The following is a 25,698-nucleotide window of genomic DNA, read 5'->3' on the forward strand; positions in this document are numbered from 1 at the left end:
AGTTAGACACACAAGGTCACTGGAGAGATTACCACGGAGTCCTTTTAGAGCTGTAGAGTAGGAGATGCCCTAGGAGATGCACTATGCATAAACCCAGCTAGGCAGCACTTACTAATTTGCCAGTAGAAAGTACTCCAGTTGGGTAGACATTCTGCACAAAACAGTGGCCTCTTCTTGTATGAATACTCAGGGCAGATTTCCTTCTTGCATGATGCGCGTGATAAAAATCAAACCTCAAAGGGAAGCACTTACAGATATAAACAAATCATGTGCCCATGTTCAAGGTCCACTTCTGTAAGGTACTAGTCATCCTAGTTTCTTAGGCTAACTGGGATGGGTTAAAACCCATCCCAGGGGTTTGGGTGGTTTAAGGGGGTTGGCTGAAGGCTCGCCACGCACAAAGGCCGTGCGTGGTAAGGGATGGGTGGTTATAGGGGATTATATGCAGTTTTGGCTAATTCTTGTCCCGTAATTACGAATCCTGCAAGCCATTTTTCCCAAAAAATTCAATAAAATAAAATAAATAATCAACAAGACACTGCTCCAGTGGGAAAGTCATGAAGAGGGACTGTAAGAATGTACATGGTGTGGGAGCCTTCTTTCCACAGAAAAGGCGCTTCACAATAAGTAAGGGCATCTTGAAAAAACAGAGGAATTTAAAATGTAAGTCCAAAATTCTCCATCTCTTTGAGGACAAGGTAAAAAAAAATTGCATCACCACAGCTTGTAGATCTCCTATGCAAATTATTTAGTCACAAATTGTCTTTTCACTACCTTTTTGGTTGCACATATAAACAATCATAAATATAATAACCTTAACCATACATTTAGCACAACCACAAGTTACCTGAACTAATTGGTAGTGATCTGATAAGCAGCCCATTCAGCACTGCAAACTCTCGATTTCAGTCTAAGAAATCTTGCATTCAATCTCACAAGGTACCATTTCCTAAGATTTTTCTCTGCTACTTACAAACAGTGAAGTTTCAAAATAATTAGCACACAACACTGGCTGCAGTATAACGTCACTACAGTGCCACAAGATTTCCTAATTATTAGGGCATGGTGGAATAATGTAGAACAAAGTGATTTTGTTATGCTGCTAAAAAGGACAATGATGATATTCTAAAAAGAACAGCCCTTTCCACTTCCTACACAGGCATACCTTCTCTGGACTGTAGGCATGTGGTCAGGATTCCCTTGCAGAGGCCTCTCCTCCAGTGTCCAACACTCAATCATTTCCTGTGGCACACGCCAATAGCTGACACCTACATTGCCAAGACAAATTATAGCAAGCAATAATGACAAATGTAACTTCGTATGGAAAAAATACAAGTGAAAAGATTCAAATTAAACAGATAGACTTCTGTACTGGTAATACATTGTAATAATCGCTACTCACCTCTTACATTAACTTTTGTACTATAACAAGCATTGATAAAGCCAAAAGGTGTCGCCTATGAGAGCTATTGGTGTTGGTAATGTTTTGTAGCCCTGCTGTACAGCTGCACAGATACTTTGCAGTATGGCTAAAACTAAGTTTAACAAGTCCTGTGATGCAGACAGGGAAAACACATTTTTTTAAAAAAATGCATTAGTGCTGGGTGCATCATAGTCCTTTTCAGGATGAGCATAGCAGTGTGCAAGTGCAGCTTTTCTGACATGTTGCTATGTATCTGGGCTTTTAACCATGCCCAACACACGCCCATCACTATCACTAGTTCATGGACTTGCCTTTCAAAAATTATTTGTTTTCATTGGTAACTGTTTTACGCTTGTCCCTCCTTAGGGCGGTTTTGTTACCGCCTTGGCCATCGACCCTGTTACATGGATAATTGCACTTCTGCCGATAACTGACTGCGAGCAAACTTCTTTCTCCTTTTCTCTCTCTTCGCGCTCACAGCAGCGCTTTGAAATGGCTCGCTTATGTCAACTGTTTTACTTTTTCAGACTGTGTGGCAAGAAAAGTCCAGTTAGGAATTTACCACGCTAACAGCTATACCTCGTTCAGCACTGGATTTCCTGTATTTGGGGGGCTGGCAAGCAGTGTGCATGTTCTGGGGTGGATTGCTGATATGCCTTTTACTGCTCCGGATGTACACCGCCTTTTTTTTTTACAAACTAAAATCATGACAGATCACTGATGGGCTTCATCACCTGACAAATGCCCCTTTAGTCTTTCTCCGAATATTGTTTTTGATCTGCACTAAAATCTTTGAGTGTGTTTTAAATCCATGTGGTGTTTGCACAGCAGACAAGCACTATAAAGTTAATTGTCTGTTGGTTGAAATAATTGCTCTTTCAGTTTGTTCAGTAGGGAGCGCTCTTGTTTTCATCTTCAGAAAGATGAAAGACTGTGCCCGGTGGGTTGTTGTGCTGTGATCCTGCAACGGGCACTCGATCCGCTGTGCTAATTTATATAGTAAAGCTGGACGCCTCTCTGTGAAGGAGCCATCTCCGCGTGGGAACCCCGAGGGGGAATTAACTGTGAAGAACCGTTATGTAGCGTTTTGATGATGGCGAAAAAACCATTGTCCATAAATCTTAAAAGCGACAGTGACTTTAAAATAAATAAATAAATAACTGTCAGCGTCTCCAGTGACATGGAGGGGAACACAACCCTCGTTACATGGAGAATATGAAGGGTAGGATTAACAAAAAAGAAAAAAAAGAAAAAAACACATTGGGTGGCTCGCAGACAGACAGATGCAGTTGCCTTCCTGACCTGATCACTTCCGGGTTTGGTTTTAGTTATCCTAGAGGAGCGGTCCTCACACATGTTCGGCAGCAGTGGGTATTCACCCTCCTTTCAGTGAAGCAAGACAGCAGCATCACAGGGTCACATCAAACACTCACTCAAGTTAGGAGCTTTTATAGAAGTGTCCAAAATGTAACGACGAGGCGGGCCATAACATGTCATAAAGGGCCCTCTGTGCCCACAGCCTCTCTGGCTTTCACCAGACCCTCTCTGCCTACAGCCGCTCCAGCTTTCACCAGGCCCTTTCTGCCTACAGCCGCTCCAGCTTTCACCAGGCCCTCTCTGCCCACAGCCTCTCCAGGTTTCACAAGCCCCTCTGCCCATAGCCTCTCCAGGTTTCACAACCCCCTCTGCCCACAGCCTCTCCGGCTTTCACCAGGTCCTTTCTGCCCACGGCCTCTCCAGATTTCACCAGCCCCTCTCTGCCCATTATCTCTACAGCTTTCACCAAGCCGTCTGTGCTCACAGCCTCTCCAGCTTTCACCAGGCCCTCTGTGCTCACAGCCTCTCCAGCTTTCACCAGGCCCTCTGTGCTCACAGCCTCTCCAGTTCTTTAAACCTACCGAGGATGGCTGCTTCTTCACACAGAGCATCTCTCTCTTGCCTCATGCTGTTTTCTTTTTAGTATTTCATTAGGCCTCATTATAGGGTGCTTGCACTGCAGAGCCTGAATGGCTATTTTACATCTCATCAGTTCACTGAATCATCCCATACTCCATTACATGGCTCATAGATGCACCGTGTACAGAAACCTTTTTTCATAGATGCACCGTGTACAGAAACCTTTTTTCTTTACTGCAGCATGCTTTTTATTTTATTTTTTAACTCAAAATGCAAGCCAAGCCTATTAGTTTTGCCAAAGCTTGTTTTTAGGTCGAGTGCACAAGCGCTTTGACCGGTTGTAACTATTGTGGGCTTTTAAACATGCCCATCTCACACCTATAACTTTCATTCGTTTGTGGGCTTGCCTTTCAAAAATCACTCGATGTCATTGGTTAATGGTTTACATTTGTCCCACCTTGGGGTGGTTTTGTTACCGCCTTGCAGACTGACCCGGTTAAATGGATTATTGCACAACTGCCAATATACTTCAGCATGAGTGAACTACTTTTTTGTCTGCGCTCCGTGGCTGGCATAGCGCTCACAGTGCAAATATGATTGGTGGTATTGGAGTGCGGCTCACATTGTTTACACTGTTACCTAATAAGAGTCATTTCATATTTGCTTTTGGCTTTTATTCACGTGATCTGTAGATTACTGGATCACCTTGTCGGATTATGCATGATAATTATTTATGAATATGTTCGTGTTTTTTTTTTTTGTGGTAGTCCTTCCAGGCACATCGGAAAGCATTTTCTTTCCAGGTCCTGAGCTGTGTTGAAAGCACTGTCTGCCATCATGCTCAGGGAAGCTGCAGGCGGGTATCACTGTGTCCAGCCTTGGAAATGAGGTCTCTGTGGAGTCAGAAGCAGGGGATAGTGAGCGTGGACAAAACAAAGGGCCACCAGGACCCATAGCAGAGACCTCAAGTGACTTCATAGTCGAGATTTGACCCGGAGACAGAAATACAAAGCTGTTCCCTCTCCAGAAAGAACATTAATCGTCAGATTTATTTTGACATTTTTACATTATATGCACTCTGATCTGCTTAGTACACGTTCTTTGCAGCAGGCACATTAACCTGTGTGCTAATTTATCATGGGCTCAAGCTTCCAAGAGTATGTTCTCTCTCCAGAAAGAATATAAATCGCCAGTTATTTTGACATTTTTATACTATATGCACTTTGTGATTTGACTAGCACATTTTCTTTGCAGCAGGCACATTAACCCTCTGCTCTACCTTATGACTCCAAGCTTCCACTATACAAAAGTATGTTCTCTCTCCAGAAAGAACATTAATCCCTAGTTATTTTGACATGTTTACATTAGATGCACTCTAAACAGAAAAATGTCACTAATGGAAAAACTACCGCTGTAACAGTGAGCTGAAGGGCCGGGAGTGGTTGGACATGGAATATATTGGCTCGATATAGCTTTAAAATTAAGTTGCCTCAATACTTAGTGCTTTTAACATTTATATGCAGCAGCTGTGTTACTGCATAGCTCTTTAAAGCTATTTTCTGCTTTGAAGATTTCTTTTTAGCCTCTAGGAATAATGAGATCTTTGTTTCATCACAATATTACAACTTTACAGAAGCCCTTTATAAACAGCTTTGAAATGTGTGCACTGCGGCTGCTTTCAAACCCTGTGCAGGCAGCCAACCCTAGTTCATGAGCTGTAGCTGCAGTCCGTGATGAAAACAGTCAGGTAAGGTGCTGAAATCTTGGCTTTGCCGTATTTTAGTTTATTAGCTCATTTAGTTTATGTGTCTGTTTTGCATTCTATTTTTATAATGTGATACAAGCTGGAAACCAGCCCTTGGAGTAATATTCATAGAGTTGTGCAGCTCCCTAGTTCAATGTATGATTCGATCATTTAGTTTTTTTTTGCTTTGCATTCTGGGGCTTGTAGTTTCATTTTTATAACGTGATACAAGCTGCGAATAAAAAGCAGAAACCTGACCAGATGAACTACACATTTGAGTTTGTTAAACTTAAGGTGTGTATGCATGTATTTATAAAACTAACCTCGAGGAGAGCTTACAGTTTATTATGCTGTACAATGGTCAATATTTTATAACTAATATTTTAGTTCAAGACTAACTGAGGATCATCAATATCATGCGTGCAAAAAAATCATGGGTGCTTTGTTCGACTCTCCAGACTGCAGTAAAGGGCTAGTGATCCAGTAAGAACACATTCTTGGAGTACAATTATTTATTCATTCCCCCGTGGGCAATGTCACCTGTACCACCTGCCAAGTAAGGAAAATGTCACTTACCCAGTGTACATCTGTTCGTGGCATTAGTCGCTGCAGATTCACATGCTGTGCATAGTCCGGCGTCTGGTGTTGGGTCGGAGTGTTACAAGTTGTTTTTCTTCGAAGAAATCTTTTCGAGTCACGAGACCGAGGGACTCCTCCTACTTTGGTTCCATTGCGCATGGGCGTCGACTCCATGTTAGATTGTTTTCCCCGCAGAGGGTGAGGTAGGAGTTGTGTATGTTAGTAATAGTGCCCATGCAATAGAATGACTAAGTATGTACAAAATGAAGGTTAAAGTAATATATTTACAAATGTACAAATGTTGAAGAGTACTTCCAAACGGCTACAGGCTCCCGGGGAGGCGGGTGGGCGCATGTGAATCTGCAGCGACTAATGCCACGAACAGATGTACACTGGGTAAGTGACATTTTCCGTTCGGTGGCATGTGTAGCTGAAGATACACATGCTGTGCATAGACTAGTAAGCAGTTATCTCCCCAAAAGCGGTGATTCAGCCTGTAGGAGTGGAAGAAGTTTGAAATAAAGTTCTTAGTACAGCTTGACCTACTGTGGCTTGTTGTGCAGATAACACGTCTACACAGTAGTGCTTAGTAAATGTGTGAGGCGTAGACCATGTTGCTGCCTTACATATTTCGTTCATTGGAATATTTCCTAGAAAGGCCATGGTAGCACCTTTCTTTCTGGTCGAGTGTGCCTTTGGTGTAATAGGCAGCTGTCTCTTTGCTTTAAGATAGCAGGTTTGGATGCACCTAACTATCCATCTAGCTATACCTTGTTTTGATATTGGATTTCCTGTATGAGGTTTTTGAAATGCAATAAATAGTTGTTTTGTTTTCCTAATTAGTTTTGTTCTGTCAATGTAGTACATTAGTGCTCTTTTGATGTCTAATGTATGTAGTGCTCTTTCAGCTATTGAGTCTGGCTGTGGAAAGAACACTGGCAATTCTACTGTTTGATTTAAGTGGAACGGTGAGATGACCTTTGGTAAGAATTTTGGGTTGGTTCTTAGAACTACCTTATTTTTGTGTATTTGAATAAATGGTTCTTGTATAGTAAATGCCTGAATTTCACTTACTCTTCTTAGAGATGTAATGGCAATGAGAAATGCAACTTTCCACATTAAGTATTGCATTTCACAAGAATGCATGGGTTCGAAAGGTGGACCCATGAGCCTTGTCAAGACAATGTTGAGGTTCCATGAAGGAACAGGTGGTGTCCTTGGTGGTATTATTCTCTTTAGGCCCTCCATAAACGCTTCAATGACCGGTATTCTAAATAGGGAAGTTGAATGAGTAATCTGCAGGTAAGTAGATATTGCTGCGAGATGTATTTTTATGGAATTAAAAGCTAGATTTGATTTTTGTAGATGTAGTAAATATCCTACTACATCTTTTGGAGATGCATGCAATGGTTGGACTTGATTATTAAGGCAGTAACAAACAAATCTTTTCCATTTACTTGCATAGCAGTGTCTAGTGGATGGCCTTCTAGCTTGTTTTATGACCTCCATACATTCTTGTGTGAGGTTCAAGTGTCCAAATTCTAGGATTTCAGGAGCCAAATTGCTAGATTCAGCGATGCTGGGTTTGGATGCCTGATCTGTTGTTTGTGTTGTGTTAACAGATCTGGTCTGTTGGGTAGTTTGACATGAGGTACTACTGACAGGTCTAGTAGTGTGGTATACCAAGGTTGTCTTGCCCATGTGGGTGCTATTAGTATGAGTTTGTTTTGACTCAATCGGTTTACTAGATATGGAAGGAGAGGGAGAGGGGGAGGGGGAAAAGCGTACGCAAATATCCCTGACCAATTCATCCATAGAGCATTGCCTTGAGATTGCCGGTGTGGGTACCTGGATGCGAAGTTTTGGCATTTTGCGTTTTCTTTTGTTGCAAATAGATCTATTTGAGGTGTTCCCCAAATTTGGAAGTAAGTGTTCAGGATTTGGGGGTGAATTTCCTATTCGTGGACCTGTTGGTGATCCCGAGAGAGATTGTCTGCTAGCTGGTTCTGGATCCCTGGAATAAACTGTGCTATTAGGCGAATATGGTTGTGAATTGCCCAATGCCATATTTTTTGTGTGAGGAGACACAACTGTGTCGAGTGTGTTCCCCCCTGTTTGTTTAAATAATACATTGTCGTCATGTTGTCTGTTTTGACAAGAATGTATTTGTGGGTTATCATTGGTTGGAATGCTTTCAACGCTAGAAATACTGCTAACAATACTAGGTGATTTATATGAAACTTTCTTTGATGTACGTCCCATTGTCCTTGGATGCTGTGTTGATTGAGGTGTGCTCCCCACCCTGTCATGGAAGCATCTGTTGTTATCACGTATTGTGGCACTGGGTCTTGGAAAGGCCACCCTTTGTTTAAATTTGTACTGTTCCACCATAGAAGCAAGATGTATGTTTGGCGGTCTATCAACACCAGATCTAGAAGGTGACCCTGTGCATGTGACCATTGTGATGCTAGGCACTGTTGTAAGGGCCGCATGTGCAATCTTGCGTTTGGGACAATGGCTATGCATGAGGACATCATGCCTAGGAGTTTTAAGACCATCTTTGCGTGTATCTTTTGTGTTGGATACATAGCTTGTATCACCTTGTGAAAATTTTGAACCCTTTGTGGACTTGGAGCGGCTATCCCTTTTGTTGTGTTGATTGTCGCTCCTAAGTATTGCTGTGTTTGACACGGCAAAAGGTGTGACTTTGCATAGTTGATGGAGAAACCCAGTTTGAAAAGGGTTTGTATAACATAATCTGTGTGGTGTAAACACTTTGTTAGCGAGTTGGTTTTGATTAAACAATCGTCTAGGTACGGGAACACGTGTATTTGCTGCCTCCTGATATGTGCAGCTACTACTGCTAGACATTTTGTAAAGACTCTTGGTGCTGTCGTTATTCCGAATGGCAACACTTTGAATTGGTAATGTATTCCTTCGAATACGAACCTTAGGTATTTCCTGTGCGAGGGATGTATCGGTATATGGAAATACGCGTCTTTTAGATCTAACGTTGTCATGTAGTCTTGCTGTTTCAGTAGTGGTATTACGTCTTGTAACGTGACCATGTGAAAGTGGTCTGATTTGATGTAGGTGTTTAGTGTTCTGAGATCTAATATTGGTCTCAGACTTTTGTCCTTTTTCGGTACTAGAAAGTACAGTGAGTAAACTCCTGTGTTCTTTTGTGTTTTTGGTACTAATTCTATTGCGTCTTTTTGCAGTAATGCTTGAACTTCTAGTCCTAGAAGGTCTATATGCTGTTTGGACATCTTGTGTTTTTTCGGTGGGACGTTTGGAGGGAGTTGGAGAAATTCTATGCAATAACCATGTTGGATAATTGCTAAGACCCAAGTGTCTGTTGTTATCTCCTCCCAAGATTTGTAGAACTGGCTTAGTCTTCCCCCCACTGGTGTTGTGTGAAGGGGTTGAGTGACTTGTGAGTCACTGCTTGTTTTGAGGGGTTTTGGGCCCTTGAAATTTTCCCCGGTTTCTAGGGAATTGGCCCCCTTTGTATTGGCCCGAAAGCCTCCCCTTTGATACTGTCCCTGGTAGGTAGACGGTGTTGTTTGTGAGGTGCTGGCTTGTGTGGCTTGACCTCGAAACCCTCCTCTGAAAGTAGTTTTGCGAAATGTGCCAAATGTGCCTCTGCCCTGCGGGGAATAGAGTGCGCCCATGGCTTTAGCTGTGTCAGTGTCTTTCTTTAATTTTTCAACTGCAGTGTCCACTTCTGGTCCAAACAATTGTTGTTCATTGAACGGCATATTGAGCACTGCCTGTTGTATCTCAGGTTTGAAGCCGGATGTGCGCAGCCATGCGTGCCTCCTTATCGTTACAGCAGTATTTATAGTTCTTGCAGCTGTATCTGCTGCATCCATAGAAGAACGGATTTGGTTGTTGGATATGTTTTGTCCCTCTTCAACCACTTGTTTTGCCCGTTTTTGGAATTCTTTGGGGAGGTGCTCGATGAGATGCTGCATCTCGTCCCAATGGGCTCTGTCATATCGCGCTAGGAGTGCCTGCGAGTTGGCGATGCGCCACTGATTTGCAGCTTGTACTGCAACCCTTTTCCCGGCTGCATCAAACTTTCGGCTCTCCTTGTCTGGAGGTGGTGCGTCGCCTGATGTGTGCGAGTTGGCTCTTTTACGAGCTGCTCCTACGACAACTGAATCTGGTGTAAGTTGTGATGTAATAAAAGCAGGGTCTGTGGGTGGTGCCTTGTATTTCTTCTCCACCCTTGGGGTTATTGCTCTGCTTTTAACTGGCTCCTTAAAGATTTGTTTCGCGTGCCTAAGCATTCCAGGGAGCATAGGAAGGCTTTGATAATTGCTATGGGTGGAGGACAGGGTGTTAAAAAGGAAGTCATCCTCGATAGGCTCTGAGTGTAGCGATACGTTATGAAACTCTGCTGCCCTAGCTACCACCTGAGCATACGCTGTACTGTCCTCAGGTGGTGAGGGCTTAGTGGGGTACGACTCAGGGCTATTGTCCGATACTGGGGCGTCATAGAGATCCCATGCGTCCTGGTCATCTTGGCTCATGGTGGTATGAGCTGGTGATTGTGACGGAGTCTGTGCCGGTGATATAGGAGTTGCCGGTGGTGGAGAGGGTGGTGGAGTTACCTTCTTCACCACTTTTGCTTGTGGTGTTTTTTCTTGTTGTTGGAAATCTAGTTTCCTTTTTCTTCTGATTGGGGGAAGGCTGCTGATCTTCCCTGTACCACTTTGTATAAAGATCCGCTTTTGCGTGTGATCTACAGCTGTTTGTAATTCCTCCTCAAACCTGTGTTTTTGAAGTTGGGAGGACAGTGATTGTTCCTCTGAGTAGGAACTGGCTTTCGGTTCGGTTGCTGGGCGTTTTGGCACCGAAACCGTGTCTTTTGTTGTTTTCGGCTCCGAAGAGATTTTCCTCTTTTTCGGTGTCGTACCTTCTTGGCGTCGACCATCTTCGGTGCCGCTATCCCTGTGCCGAGCAGCTTCGGTGCCGCTGTCTCGGTGTCGACCCTTTTCTGCGGCAGTATCTCGGTCCCGAGATTGCTGCGTGCCTGTGTCTCGACCTGAGTCGGACGATCTCGGCACCAGCTCGCCCTTTTTCGGTGCCGATGGGCTGTCACCTACTTTATGGGTTGAGCCATGGCCTGTCGGCAGTGGCGTCCCCTGGGCTTGGTCTGTTTTTCTGTGTGATGCTTGTTTCGACGTCTTATTCACGGTTTCTTCGACGTCGAATTCTTCGGAATCGGATTCGTGGATGGAGAATGTTTCTTCTTCTCCCTCTTCCTCAAACCGTTGTTGTCCTGTCGGCGTGGACGCCATCTGCAACCTTCTGGCTCTTCGGTCTCGGAGCGTTTTTCTCGACCGAAACGCTCGACAGGCCTCACACGTTTCTTCTTTGTGCTCGGGTGACAGGCACAAGTTACAGACCAAATGTTGGTCTGTATAGGGATATTTACTGTGGCATTTAGGACAGAATCGGAACGGGGTCTGTTCCATCAGTCTCGATGTTGCACGCGGACGGGCCGACCAGGCCCCGACGGGGGATCAAAATTACCCCGAAGGGCTACCGGAGCTCTTCAAGATTCGGTGTCGATTCCAATCTAACCCGATACCGAACGAAACAATACCGACAAATTTTCCGTTGATTCTGACTAACTTTCCGACCCGAAACACGGAGCGAAAAGGAACACGTCCGAACCCGATGGCGGAAAAAAAACAATCTAACATGGAGTCGACGCCCATGCTCAATGGAACCAAAGTAGGAGGAGTCCCTCGGTCTCGTGACTCAAAAAGACTTCTTAGAAGAAAAACAACTTGTAACACTCCGACCCAACACCAGACGGCGGACTATGCACAGCATGTGTATCTGCAGCTACACATGCCACCGAACATATGTTTTGCACCTGGGAGTAGTTTGTGTTTTAAGGGCCTAGTTAAGAAAAAGATTCCAGTAGGCCTACTAGCGCTTTACTTATATGCAGGGCCACTGGAATTAAGAGGCAGAAAGAACCAAAATATGTGGCAGGGTTGACCAATTAATGTGGCAAAAAAGTCATGTTATGCATTTACAAAGCCAATAGCTCCAACTCAAGTAAATGTGAGACCTATTGCACTGCAAATGCTTGTTAAATTATTATTTTTAATCATGCTATGCAGCAGCCATGTCACTGCTATACAGCATAGCTACACATTATTGCCAAAGTTAGCTTGCACATGGTGTACCGCATGAACAAGAGGCAGTGGCAGATTCAATAGTCTCGAAGGAGAGACATATTGGTTTTGCCACAACACCCTTGTGATTCTGAGCAAATCAGTTAATCTCCACATGTGTGAAAAAGAAAAAGCAAGACCTTTGGCAAAACTCCTATCACATAAAGAAAGCAATTGTGTCCATGTCTATCTCAGTGAAAATACATTTGGAAGCACATAATATCTGCTGTCACAATAAACACTGAATTAGAAAGAAAAAGGGCTTTTTGAAGTGTGTGTGGCTTATGAAAACATAGCTACAAATGACAAGAGGTTCATCAAGGATGACGATAAAAAAGTAGTACCTCAATCACAGGGTGATCAGTGGTAGGACAGAAATCTAGCTGTAGCAACCAGTCCTTGGTCTATGCTCCAACCAATAGATAGATAAGGAAGTGAAGCCAACACGTCCTGGCTAATTATAAGTCAGCAAATAGGAGTGGCAATGAAGCCAGCGAATGGTAAGCAATGGGCGGGGTCCAAGTCCCTTCTGCATACAATATCTCTCGCAAGCGCTATCACAGGCAACACCTAAAAATCACAGGGTATTTCTTACCATGGCTTGTATAAACAACTGCCTACAATCAGGATCCTATATCTGAAACATTTCAAATAGTAGAGACAACCTTGCCCACTGCTATCTGGGTGGGGGGATGTGAGGGGGGGGGGGGGGGTGAGGGAGGGAGTGAGTGAGTGTGTATGTGTGAAGTCCTTTCTCTGTTTGGATTTATGTACCACACAACACATATATCTGTAGTTCCAACAGTGACTTCGTAAACTTAAATAGATTTTGAGAATGTTTATGTAAACAGTCTTAAATTCAAACTATGTTTATGAAGTCATCATTGTAAAAACACATTGTTTCTATTTTTTTTTGTATTTTATTTTATTTTTTACAAAAAAAGAAATACACAATACAGGGACATTGTAGTATTGTAATACTTGATTACCATACGCTAATCCAACCGCCGCTGCACATGGTCTTTGGCTGTGCGCAGTGGGTGGGGTCGAGGTGGGGTAGTTGGTTGCAGGGCATGATCTGCGGCTGACACCCCCTGCATGCAGCCAACCCCACACTGCGCACGGCCTTCGGTCATATGTGGACAGGTCCTGCGCCAAAACCCCCTGCATGCAGCCAACCCCATATAGCGGAGGGACTGTCCAAGATGCCAGCGCTGCAGCGGCACTAGTAGAATTTTATATATAGATATACATATATCCACCGGTCGGCATTCTGCAGTTCATCTGACCTCTTCCACCAGTGGGGGGTCAGTGCTTGGCAGCGGGCGCAGGCCACGCTAAACAACCAAGAATGTACTGTGTTGCATTCAACATAAGAAGAGCCCGCACTCCAAGACGTTTAATCCGCAAAAGTTTATTCAGCTAGCTGATGTGTTTCGACCAGATGGTCTTTGTCGAAGCAACACAACAAGGTGAAGAGAGACCATTTCTTCTTAAAAACAATACGTCAAAGTAAACATAGTAAAAAAAGAAAAAAAAAGACTAGTAAAAGTCACCCAACACATTGGAAATTCAATCAGTTCATGCCGGTTTACCCGCATTCAAGCACATTTGAAGGTAAAGGAACAACATCAATTGGTTTTAACCACTCAATGGCATGCACTAGGCTCTGAGAAGGTGGGATCTAACATCACCCAGATGAATTTAGCCACTCTGTAGAGGAAGGAGAGAGCCAGGGTTGATTATGTTAACGCTGCGGTGTTTACAATGTGTTAATTCTTCTTTTTCATGGAATATGGGTTTAAATTTGCCACCTGGCAGTTGTATTTAATGAATGGGTTAATTCTGATAGAGCGGCTAAAACCATTCTGTTTTGTACACGACTGATGTATCACCTTTATCAACAATTGCAAATTAATTGAAAATGTACTTATTTTGAAAAATGCCCATAAAACAACACACATTTTAAAACATTAAAAAATAAAATAAAAAGCAACATTTTACAACTCGCAAGTAAACATCATATTAACATGTCCAAAGTATTTGAGGCTTCCCTCACAAAGCTTGCACTATGGAAAGTGGCATTCAATTCGGTGAGAATGCAAGGTCCAGCAGAACCAGCTGATCACCCTGAAATGGCAAGGAAAAGAAAGCTTTCTGGCCTATCAGGAACTGAAAGTAACCTGGCTGTCTATTAGTTGTTGGCCATTTGCAGTAAAAGCTGTCCATGCAGTACAGCTTCCGCAAGATGGGCAACAGATGTAGGCATTGGGGAGAGGAGACTTGCACACACCAACATTATCACCTTTGCGAGGTGATCCAGCACTATACAAAGAATTTGCTAAGCAGCTTTTTAAATGCTATAGAGCTGGTTTCTCCAACAAGTTGCTTGTGAGCTACTGGTAGCTCTCCAACTACCTGCGAGTAGCTCTCCTGTTTGTACCTCAGCCTACTAACTTGGAAACTTTTGCTGGGTTGATATAAGGTATGGATTTTGAAATTGGCAATTCAAGATCATGTTTGGAGAAAAATGTCTGAATTCCCCAAATATATTTAAAGCTGATTTTTAAGTGACAAATCGTGTGGGTAGAATTATTACTAATATTAATAATTTATGCCAGGGGAACTACGCTGTGGCTGTAATGTATGGCCTATGCAGAGGCATTCCAAACAGATAAGGCCTTTTTTTACATTACTGCTGGCAACTCTGGCTGATACAGTGAGGTGGTCACTGCTGGTAATCATGCATATTGTGGCCACTATTGTAATCTTGTCTGATGTGGTCATTATTACAGCACTTATAATAATAGTAACTCGCAATGCTTTTACTTGAACATACGTTTCTCTTTTTACAGAAACTTTTGGAGACCCCTGTTTTAGAATATGCAATGCAACTTGGTCAATAATATAAAACATGGGGATTCTACTAGACGGTCCGTTCCTGCTCCAAGGCTGCTGAGTATTGCCTAAAGAGTAAAGTTTACTTATCACTAAGCTTTTATCTTAGGTGAGTCTCCACAGCAACCAACACTGGGATAGACAGTAAAGAAACATATCTCAATTGAAGGCTACCTTTGTGCACAGATTTATCAGTGCTGCTGGTATTGTGAAATGAGAAAATCCGGCCTTGCTATTTCCTCGAACACAGACCTTCATTGTTTTAGCATGAGGGTGGTAGCATGGGAAATTCTGAAAGGGTGTCCTTTCCACCACCTACGCAGCATTCTCAGATGGAGAAGGACAGAAGATGGTTCTCAGCCCCAGAGAGATGCAAGAGTCCGAACGTCAGAGACGTCAAATACTATCTTGGGTGCTGATTCAACTTTTGATACATCAAGGAAACAACGCCCAGTCGAAACTGATGCTGAAGGATTGAAAAGGCTACTGAAAGGGCTTAACAAAAAATGGTGTTACAAACATGATTGCTTCGGAGCCCAGTCGGTGCACGTTCAAACCCGATGGCGGAAGAAAAACAATCTAATATGGAGTCTGCACCAATGCACAACAAGAGGAGGAGTCACTTCATATCTCATGGTTTAAGAGACTTCTTCGAACAAAAACAACTTGCAAATGTCCACGATTAGCACTAGGATGGTAGGACAATAACTTGCTACGGACGTGATACTCCTTCCTCAGAGGCTTTGAGAGGAGCTTTGTTAAGACGTCTATTGCATGACCATGCCATAGTATTATCCAGAGGTGGGATGTAATTGAGCTGGGTATTGAACCTTCTCCCCATACTGGTATAGGAGATTGGGAGAGGAGGCCGCATGGAAAGTCATGCAGGCTGCATGGAAAGACATGCTTATCAGGCTTGCTCTGCCCCTTGCTGGACGAGAGGTACTTGCCCTTCTTTTCGTGTCTTCCTCCATATTACTGCATAATTTATTGCGGGATAGACTGAGGTTGGTTGTAAAAACCTTGTCTGTAGGAGTGAAAAATGCTCGATGATCCTTGTTGATTTTTGTCCTGTGCACTGATACCAAGTGACTTGGCCATATCGGTTTTAATAGCCTTATGAGCACTGTCAACATGTTTATCTAAACAGGTGATGCTGATTTAATAGCATATCTATAACCCCGGCCTGCACCTTCACCCTAAAACATATGCGTCTGAAACAATCACCTGAAAAAAGCTAGTATTAGATGCACCAAGGGCTGCATCCGTACTTGCAAATTATGGCTCCTAACCCTCTACAATGACAGATCTAAATTTGCTACAATATTCCTCAATACATTTTTTCCATGACACGGGAGATGTCATACCGTAGCTGGCGATCAGACCTGGATAGTATAGTGGTAGTATTGTCAATTTTTACTGAAATTGCAGCAAAGACACTTAGCCATTTGCTCCTAGTAAATAGGCACTTAACCTCACAGTCTGCAGAAACCAACCCAGATGTAGACAGACTATGTGATTTTCATTGTGCTGCTGCAATCACTGAATCCAATTTAAAACATGGGCAAGCTGTGTCTAGCACTCTATACTTTTATTTACAAGAAAGCATGTGGCGGATTTCTTGCACAGGTGAAATCTTCTCAGATGAGGTCTAGAATAGGACTAGACTTAACCAATCATCATGACCTATTCTTAAAAACAAACAGAAATTAAGGTTTTGCATAGTGATGACTGTTAAGTTGAAGTATTGAGAGGCTCTGACACTTAGGCAGTGGAAGGGATGGATATCATCTGGGACAGAAAGGCTATGTGTGGTGTTAGTTCTGGGCTGGTGTCTTCACCAAGAACATAAAGTCCCATTCCTAGAGGTTGTCATGGTGAGTATCATCCCCTTGTTGTCTGCTGAAGCGGTATTCAGAGGTTCATCTGGTTGTAGGGCAGATTGTGATGTGCAACATCTCATTAAGGCACTAGGACAGGTGTTAGAGAAGAAATATTCAAAACTAGTGCATCCCTAGATCGAAGTGTTACATCCAATGGACTGGTGGTAGTGGAGTGGACAGAGGTAGCAGCAGCCACGCAAAAGGTTTTCATCAGCTGCCTTACTGAACCCTGAAAGTCCACGGGTACCTGAACCACTGATGTCCAAGGATAAACCAGATATTTTCTGTAAGGTTGAGGTCTACCATACCCCCACATTTCTTGAAAAGATATTCCTATTTTTAAGCCCTAAGCTGCGACCTCAGGGCAGGACTTTCTTCCATCTAAAATTGCTACTTTTCAACCCTTCCTAAAAATACTTGGAGAATTTATAAAAAAACTTTCCCTAAAATATTCCAGGACTGGAGTCAGAATAGCAAATAAGTCTCCTGGAATATTTGGGGGAAAGATGCTGTTCCCCAAATACTCTAGGACTACAGGGAGTGCAGAATTATTAGGCAAGTTGTATTTTTGAGGATTAATTTTATTATTGAACAACAACCATGTTCTCAATGAACCCAAAAAACTCATTAATATCAAAGCTGAATATTTTTGGAAGTAGTTTTTAGTTTGTTTTTAGTTTTAGCTATGTTAGGGGGATATCTGTGTGTGCAGGTGACTATTACTGTGCATAATTATTAGGCAACTTAACAAAAAAAAAAATATACCCATTTCAATTATTTATTATTACCAGTGAAACCAATATAACATCTCACAATTCACAAATATACATTTCTGACATTCAAAAACAAAACAAAAACAAATCAGTGACCAATATAGCCACCTTTCTTTGCAAGGACACTCAAAAGCCTGCCATCCATGGATTCTGTCAGTGTTTTGATCTGTTCACCATCAACATTGCGTGCAGCAGCAACCACAGCCTCCCAGACACTGATTTCCCTCCTTGTAAATCTCACATTTGATGATGGACCACAGGTTCTCAATGGGGTTGAGATCATGTGAACAAGGAGGCCATGTCATTAGATTTCCTTCTTTTATACCCTTTCTTGCCAGCCACGCTGTGGAGTACTTGGACGCGTGTGATGGAGCATTGTCCTGCATGAAAACCATGTTTTTCTTGAAGGATGCAGACTTCTTCCTGTACCACTGCTTGAAGAAGGTGTCTTCCAGGAACTGGCAAGTAGGACTGGGAGTTGAGCTTGACTCCATCCTCAACCCGAAAAGGCCCCACAAGCTCATCTTTGATGATACCAGCCCAAACCAGTACTCCACCTCCACCTTGCTGGCGTCTGAGTCGGACTGGAGCTCTCTGCCCTTTACCAATCCAGCCACGGGCCCATCCATCTGGCCCATCAAGACTCACTCTCATTTCATCAGTCCATAAAACCTTAGAAAAATCAGTCTTGAGATATTTCTTGGCCCAGTCTTGACGTTTCAGCTTGTGTGTCTTGTTCAGTGGTGGTCGTCTTTCAGCCTTTCTTACCTTGGCCATGTCTCTGAGTATTGCACACCTTGTGCTTTAGGGCACGCCAGTGATGTTGCAGCTCTGAAATATGGCCAAACTGGTGGCAAGTGGCATCGTGGCAGCTGCACGCTTGACTTTTCTCAGTTCATGGGCAGTTATTTTGCACCTTGGTTTTTCCACACGCTTCTTGCGACCCTGTTGACTATTTTGAATGAAAAGCTTGATTGTTCGATGATCACGCTTCAGAAGCTTTGCAATTTTAAGAGTGCTGCATCCCTCTGCAAGATATCGCTCTATTTTTGACTTTTCTGAGCCTGTCAAGTCCTTCTTTTGACCCATTTTGCCAAAGGAAAGGAAGTTGCCTAATAATTATGCACACCTGATATAGGGTGTTGATGTCATTAGACCACACCCCTTCTCATTACAGAGATGCACATCACCTAATATGCTTAATTGGTAGTAGGCTTTCGAGCCTATACAGCTTGGAGTAAGACAACATGCATAAAGAGGATGATGTGGTCAAAATACTCATTTGCCTAATAATTCTGCACTCCCTGTAGAGTTAGAAAAGTAAATCTGACCTTCCAGTGTCTGCCACATCTACTGCTGCCCTGAAGGTGCAGTTCAGGGCAAGAAACACAAACAAGCTCTTGATAATGAAGGTCTTCTTCATCAGAATAACCCAGAAGGTAGTGGACACCCAAGTCATGCAGGCCTTTTGTCTGTAACCGTAGGTCAGAGTGGACTGTTTCATCATCATCTGTGGAAATGTGTTCACTTTCCTCACTCGGTTGATCTATGTGACTACGTGAGAAGGAAATGTAATCTCAGAGCTGAGTGGCTGGCTCTGATGTAATTTTGATTAGTGAGGCCACATAACAGAGGCGCTGTAGATGAAGGAGTCTGAGGCAAAGATACAGCCAGAATTGTAGCTGAAGATACTTCCAATGACAAGAACTTTTTTTATAATAGACAGTTTTGCAGCCATCGACAAGGCATTATTCATCAATAGAACAGTGGTTGATAAAAGACCATGATTTTGTCATCAACCGTATGGGCCTCGTCATCAACTGTGCTGTCTTCAACGACTGGATAGGTCTAGGTGCAGGCAAAATATGGTCTTCACTGACGGAGTAATTTTCTACTACGGCTTGAAGAACTTTAACAGCAGTAATGCCTTCGTCATCAGTGAGGTGTATTTTGACAGAACTCCTCGCCTTGCTCATAGAGGATGGATTCAACAACAGTGGCAACTTCTTCATTTGCTTTGAGGGGAAGAAGCCACCTCTGAAGAACCTTCTGCCTTTGATATGCGATTCTCAGATCTATCAGAGGCAGACAGCTGAGCCTTCAAGGCAGTTTCAAAGAGCTTTTTGGGGTTGGGCTGGGTGAAGTTTTGGTGTGTGGGGGAATAGGGGTAGGGGAGGTGAGGCAGTAAAAGCAGGATTACGGTCATATGGAACGTTTCTGAGTAATCCATGAATTCTCACTAAGCCTCTACCTGAAGAGGTGGCTTTCCTGGAGAGTCAGCATTAAAGCTCTTGATGAGGCAGCTTTCTCTGTTATTTAACGGCTTTGAGCTAAAACTCCCACAGTTCACAATCTTTTGGGACATGCCCTGAATTGTGAAGGTAGTATATTCATTTTGAGTGGGGACCTTCTAAAAAAAGTTCTTGCCCAAAAAATAGCACTTGGCTTGAATAGAGATCTTGAGTTCTCAGCAATAATGAAATCCAATCCCAAGGTAACATAGGAGGATACAAAACATAGGAGGATACACTAAAAAGCAGAAATAGCCTACATACCACTGCTGAAGGAGTGAATAGATTTCAAATGCAAGAAAAGTGAGGAACAAAATCTAGGTCTGTGAGGAAGGGAGCAGAGGGCTGAGAAATTCGACAGTCTGAGTCAGTGAGGAGTGTTGTGACCATGATTCCCTTTACTTGGTTGGTTTGACTTCGGGTCATAAAATTAGGTGGATACATAGTGAACAGATGATTCCTCCTTAAAGGGGTGGATTTCACCACAGACCAAAGTATATTCATTGATGAGGGAGGTCGGGGACCGGGAGGTCAGATTTCTACACCTCCATGGGTAATGGAAGAGAAACATCTTCTGCTTGTATTAATGCCCAGTACCATTTTGAGATGTCTTTCTTTAATCTCTGAGTGCCTATAATTGGGTTTTCCCAATCTGTGACGAGCCCTGCCTCAGGTTCTTCTTGTACCCAGCTTTTAATTTGTATATATTTGAACCTAGATAGTCTGGCATTTGTCTCTTCAGATAGGGACTCCCATGGAATCACAAAACCCCTTTCAGCTATTTGTCCCCATGGTAAAATTCCTACCTCTATCAATGGAATAGCAAGTGCATCTTGTAAACATATCAGTGTGCCGGGCGAATCCCAGATTGGAGCCAGCTCACTATAGTACGGGATTCCTAATCTTCTTCTCACTGCAAACCATATAATACAAGCTGTGTTAAGAACTTTTAATCTTACTTTTTTGTAATACCTAGGATAGCCAAATATTTAGAGAAAGTATGTACCCAACTCCTGCTCTCTGTTCATGCCCGCAGTCTGGAGGATGTATATTTCTTAGAGAATAGCTGTCTGATGTTTTTCAGTTGAAATGCCCAATAATAAAGCTATACCTCCGTCTAACTTTTTTTTCCTCAATTTTTTCCAGGCTATTCTTGGGTTTTTCTGTGACCAAATAAAACTGATTACTTCCCCCTGCAGTTTCCGTAGCCAGTCAGCTTTAAAAAATAGGGGAACAGCATTAAAGATAAAGGTGAATTTCGTCAGTATCACCATTATTATTAAGTTTGTTCTATCTAGAATAGAGAGTTGTAGATGCGACCATTGGTGAAGGAGCTTCTTTGTTTCTCTGAAAAGATTTAGAAAGTTCAGCTGGGCGATCTATGCCAAGTTTTTTTAACCACTGTTACTCCTAGATAGCGAATTTAACCTTTCTCTAAAATACTATCCTGTGGGCCATTCCAGGTCATTAGCTCAGATTTGTCGGTATTAACTAAATAGCCTGAAATGTTCCCAAAACCTGCTAGTTTCAAAAAGTGCTGGGAAGGAACTTTGAGAGTTCTGTGTATAAATCAAGAGATCGTCTGCATATAAGGCTTCCTTCAGAACCCAGCTTTGATACTGAAAGGGTACTATTCTCTGGTCTAGTCTAACTCTCCTAGCCAGTGGTTCATTGTAAGGAAATGCCTCCTTGGCATGGTTGCCCCCTGACTTTTTGCCTTTGCTGATGCTATGTTTACAATTGAAAGCGTGCTGAGGCCTGCTAACCAGGCCCCAGCACCAGTGTTCTTTCCCTAACCTGTACTTTTGTATCCACAATTGGCAGACCCTGGCATCCAGATAAGCCCCTTGTAACTGGTACTTCTAGTACCAAGGGCCCTGATGCCAAGGAAGGTCCCTAAGGGCTGCAGCATGTATTATGCCACCCTAGAGACCCCTCACCCAGCACAGACACACTGCTTACCAGCTTGTGTGTGCTAGTGAGAACAAAATGAGTAAGTCGACATGGCACTCCCCTCAGGGTGCCATGCCAGCCTCTCACTGCCTATGCAGTATAGGTAAGACACCCCTCTAGCAGGCCTTACAGCCCTAAGGCAGGGTGCACTATACCATAGGTGAGGGCACCAGTGCATGAGCACTGTGCCCCTACAGTGTCTAAGCAAAACCTTAGACATTGTAAGTGCAGGGTAGCCATAAGAGTATATGGTCTGGGAGTCTGTTTTACACGAACTCCACAGCACCAGAATGGCTACACTGAAAACTGAGAAGTTTGGTATCAAACTTCTCAGCACAATAAATGCACACTGATGCCAGTGTACATTTTATTGTAAAATACACCACAGAGGGCACCTTAGAGGTGCCCCCTGAAACTTAACCGACTATCTGTGTAGGCTGACTGGTTCCAGCAGCCTGCCACACTAGAGACATGTTGCTGGCCCCATGGGGAGAGTGCCTTTGTCACTCTGAGGCCAGTAACAAAGCCTGCACTGGGTGGAGATGCTAACACCTCCCCCAGGCAGGAGCTGTAACACCTGGCGGTGAGCCTCAAAGGCTCACCCCTTTGTCACAGCCCAGCAGGGCACTCCAGCTTAGTGGAGTTGCCCGCCCCCTCCGGCCCCGGCCCCCACTTTTGGCGGCAAGGCTGGAGGGAACAAAGAAAGCAACAAGGAGGAGTCACTGGCCAGTCAGGACAGCCCCTAAGGTGTCCTGAGCTGAGGTGACTAACTTTTAGAAATCCTCCATCTTGCAGATGGAGGATTCCCCCAATAGGATTAGGGATGTGACCCCCTCCCCTTGGGAGGAGGCACAAAGAGGGTGTACCCACCCTCAGGGCTAGTAGCCATTGGCTACTAACCCCCCAGACCTAAACACGCCCTTAAATTTAGTATTTAAGGGCTACCCTGAACCCTAGAAAATTAGATTCCTGCAACAACAAGAAGGACTGCCTAGCTGAAAACCCCTGCAGAGGAAGACCAGAAGACAACAACTGCCTTGGCTCCAGAAACTCACCGGCCTGTCTCCTGCCTTCCAAAGAACTCTGCTCCAGCGACGCCTTCCAAAGGGACCAGCGACCTCTGAATCCTCTGAGGACTGCCCTGCTTCGACGACGACAAGAAACTCCCGAGGACAGCGGACCTGCTCCAAAAAGACTGCAACTTTGTTTCAAGAAGCAGCTTTAAAGAACCCTGCAACTCCCTGCAAGAAGCGTGAGACTTGCAACACTGCACCCGTCGACCCCGACTCGGCTGGTGGAGAACCAACACCTCAGGGAGGACCCCCGGACTACTCTACGACTGTGAGTACCAAAACCTGTCCCCCCTGAGCCCCCACAGCGCCGCCTGCAGAGGGAATCCCGAGGCTTCCCCTGACCGCGACTCTCTGAAACCTAAGTCCCGACGCCTGGAAAAGACCCTGCACCCGCAGCCCCCAGGACCTGAAGGACCGGACTTTCACTGCAGAAGTGACCCCCAGGAGTCCCTCTCCCTTGCCCAAGTGGAGGTTTCCCCGAGGAAGCCCCCCCTTGCCTGCCTGCAGCGCTGAAGAGATCCCTTGATCTCTCATTGACTTCCATTGCGAACCCGACGCTTGTTCTAACACTGCACCCGGCCGCCCCCGCGCCGCTGAGGGTGAAATTTCTGTGTGGGCTTGTGTCCCCCCCGGTGCCCTACAAAACCCCCCTGGTCTGCCCTCCGAAGACGCGGGTACTTACCTGCAAGCAGACCGGAACCGGGGCACCCCCTTCTCTCCATTCTAGCCTATGCGTTTTGGGCACCACTTTGAACTCTGCACCTGACCGGCCCTGAGCTGCTGGTGTGGTAACTTTGGGGTTGCTCTGAACCCCCAACGGTGGGCTACCTTGGACCAAGAACTGAATCCTCTAAGTGTCTTACTTACCTGGTAAAACTAACAAAAACTTACCTCCCCCAGGAACTGTGAAAATTGCACTAAGTGTCCACTTTTAAAGTAGCTATTTGTGAATAACTTGAAAAGTATACATGCAATTGAAATGATTCAAAGTTCCTAATGTACTTACCTGCAATACCTTTCAAACAAGATATTACATGTTAAATTTGAACCTGTGGTTCTTAAAATAAACTAAGAAAAGATATTTTTCTATAACAAAACCTATTGGCTGGATTTGTCTCTGAGTGTGTGTACCTCATTTATTGTCTATGTGTATGTACAACAAATGCTTAACACTACTCCTTGGATAAGCCTACTGCTCGACCACACTACCACAAAATAGAGCATTAGTATTATCTCTTTTTACCACTATTTTACCTCTAAGGGGAAACCTTGGACTCTGTGCATGCTATTCCTTACTTTGAAATAGCACATACAGAGCCAACTTCCTACATTGGTGGATCAGCGGTGGGGTACAAGACTTTGCATTTGCTGGACTACTCAGCCAATACCTGATCACACGACAAATTCCAAAATTGTCATTAGAAATTGATTTTTGCAATTTGAAAAGTTTTCTAAATTCTTAAAAGACCTGCTAGGGCCTTGTGTTAGATCCTGTTTAGCATTTCTTTTAGAGTTTAAAAGTTTGTAAAAGTTTGAATTAGATTCTAGAACCAGTTTTAGATTCTTAAAAAGTATTCCAACTTTTAGAAGCAAAATGTCTAGCACAGATGTGACTGTGGTGGAACTCGACACCACACCTTACCTCCATCTACAGATGAGAGAGCTAAGGTCACTCTGTAAACTAAAGAAAATAGCAATGGGCCCCAAACCTACCAAAGTACAGCTCCAGCAGCTTTTGGCAGAGTTTGAAAAGGCCAACCCCTCTGAGGATGGCAACTCAGAGGATGAAGATAGTGACTTGGAGGGAAATTCCCCCCCTCCAGTCCTACTTAGGGAGAGCAGGGCTTCTCAAGCCCTGACTCCACAAATAATAGTCAGAGATGCTGGTTCCCTCACAGGAGGGACCAACAACTCTGAAATCACTGAGGACAACCCCAGTGAAGAGGACATCCAGTTAGCCAGGATGGCCAAAAGATTGGCTTTGGAAAGACAGATCCTAGCCATAGAGAGGGAAAGACAAGAGATGGGCCTAGGACCCATCAATGGTGGCAGCAACATAAATAGGGTCAGAGATTCTCCTGACATGTTGAAAATCCCTAAAGGGATTATAACTAAATATGAAGATGGTGATGACATCACCAAATGGTTCACAGCTTTTGAGAGGGCTTGTGTAACCAGAAAAGTGAACAGATCTCACTGGGGTGCTCTCCTTTGAGAAATGTTCACAGGAAAGTGTAGGGATAGACTCCTCACACTCTCTGGAAAAGATGCAGAATCTTATGACCTCATGAAGGGTACCCTGATTGAGGGCTTTGGATTCTCCACTGAGGAGTATAGGATTAGATTCAGGGGGGCTCAAAAATCCTCGAGCCAGACCTGGGTTGACTTTGTAGACTACTCAGTAAAAACACTAGATGGTTGGATTCAAGGCAGTGGTGTAAGTAATTATGATGGGCTGTACAATTTATTTGTGAAAGAACACCTGTTAAGTAATTGTTTCAATGATAAACTGCATCAGCATCTGGTAGACCTAGGACCAATTTCTCCCCAAGAATTGGGAAAGAAGGCGGACCATTGGGTCAAGACAAGGGTGTCCAAAACTTCCACAGGGGGTGACCAAAAGAAAGGGGTCACAAAACCTCCCCAGGGGAAAGGTGGTGAGACAGCCAAAAATAAAAATAGTAAAGAGTCTTCTACAGGCCCCCAAAAACCTGCACAGGAGGGTGGGCCCAGAGCCTCTTCACAAAACAATCCTGGGTACAAGGGTAAAAACTTTGATCCCAAAAAGGCCTGGTGTCGAAACTGTAGTCAGTCTGGACACCAAACTGGAGACAAGGCCTGTCCCAAGAAAAGTTCCACTCCAAACTCCAATCCAGGTAACACTGGAATGGCTAGTCTCCAAGTGGGATCAACAGTGTGCCCAGAGCAAATCAGGGTCCACACTGAAGCTACTCTAGTCTGAGGGTGGGGTGGATTTAGCCACAC

The 25,698-nt window shown here is 43.9% G+C and overlaps 1 protein-coding gene across 1 annotated transcript in view; it reads right to left on the minus strand.

The window, feature by feature from the left end:
- Positions 1-25,698, minus strand: part of KCTD18 (potassium channel tetramerization domain containing 18) — a 122,017-nt gene that overhangs the window by 28,444 nt on the left and 67,875 nt on the right. The window contains exon 8 of the mRNA XM_069225773.1: positions 1,166-1,268. Within this exon, the coding sequence (XP_069081874.1) occupies positions 1,166-1,268 (103 nt within the window). The remainder of the gene's footprint in view (positions 1-1,165; positions 1,269-25,698) is intronic.

The sequence above is a fragment of the Pleurodeles waltl genome, chromosome 3_1 (assembly GCF_031143425.1).
Source record: "Pleurodeles waltl isolate 20211129_DDA chromosome 3_1, aPleWal1.hap1.20221129, whole genome shotgun sequence".
Classification (NCBI taxonomy): domain Eukaryota; kingdom Metazoa; phylum Chordata; class Amphibia; order Caudata; family Salamandridae; genus Pleurodeles; species Pleurodeles waltl.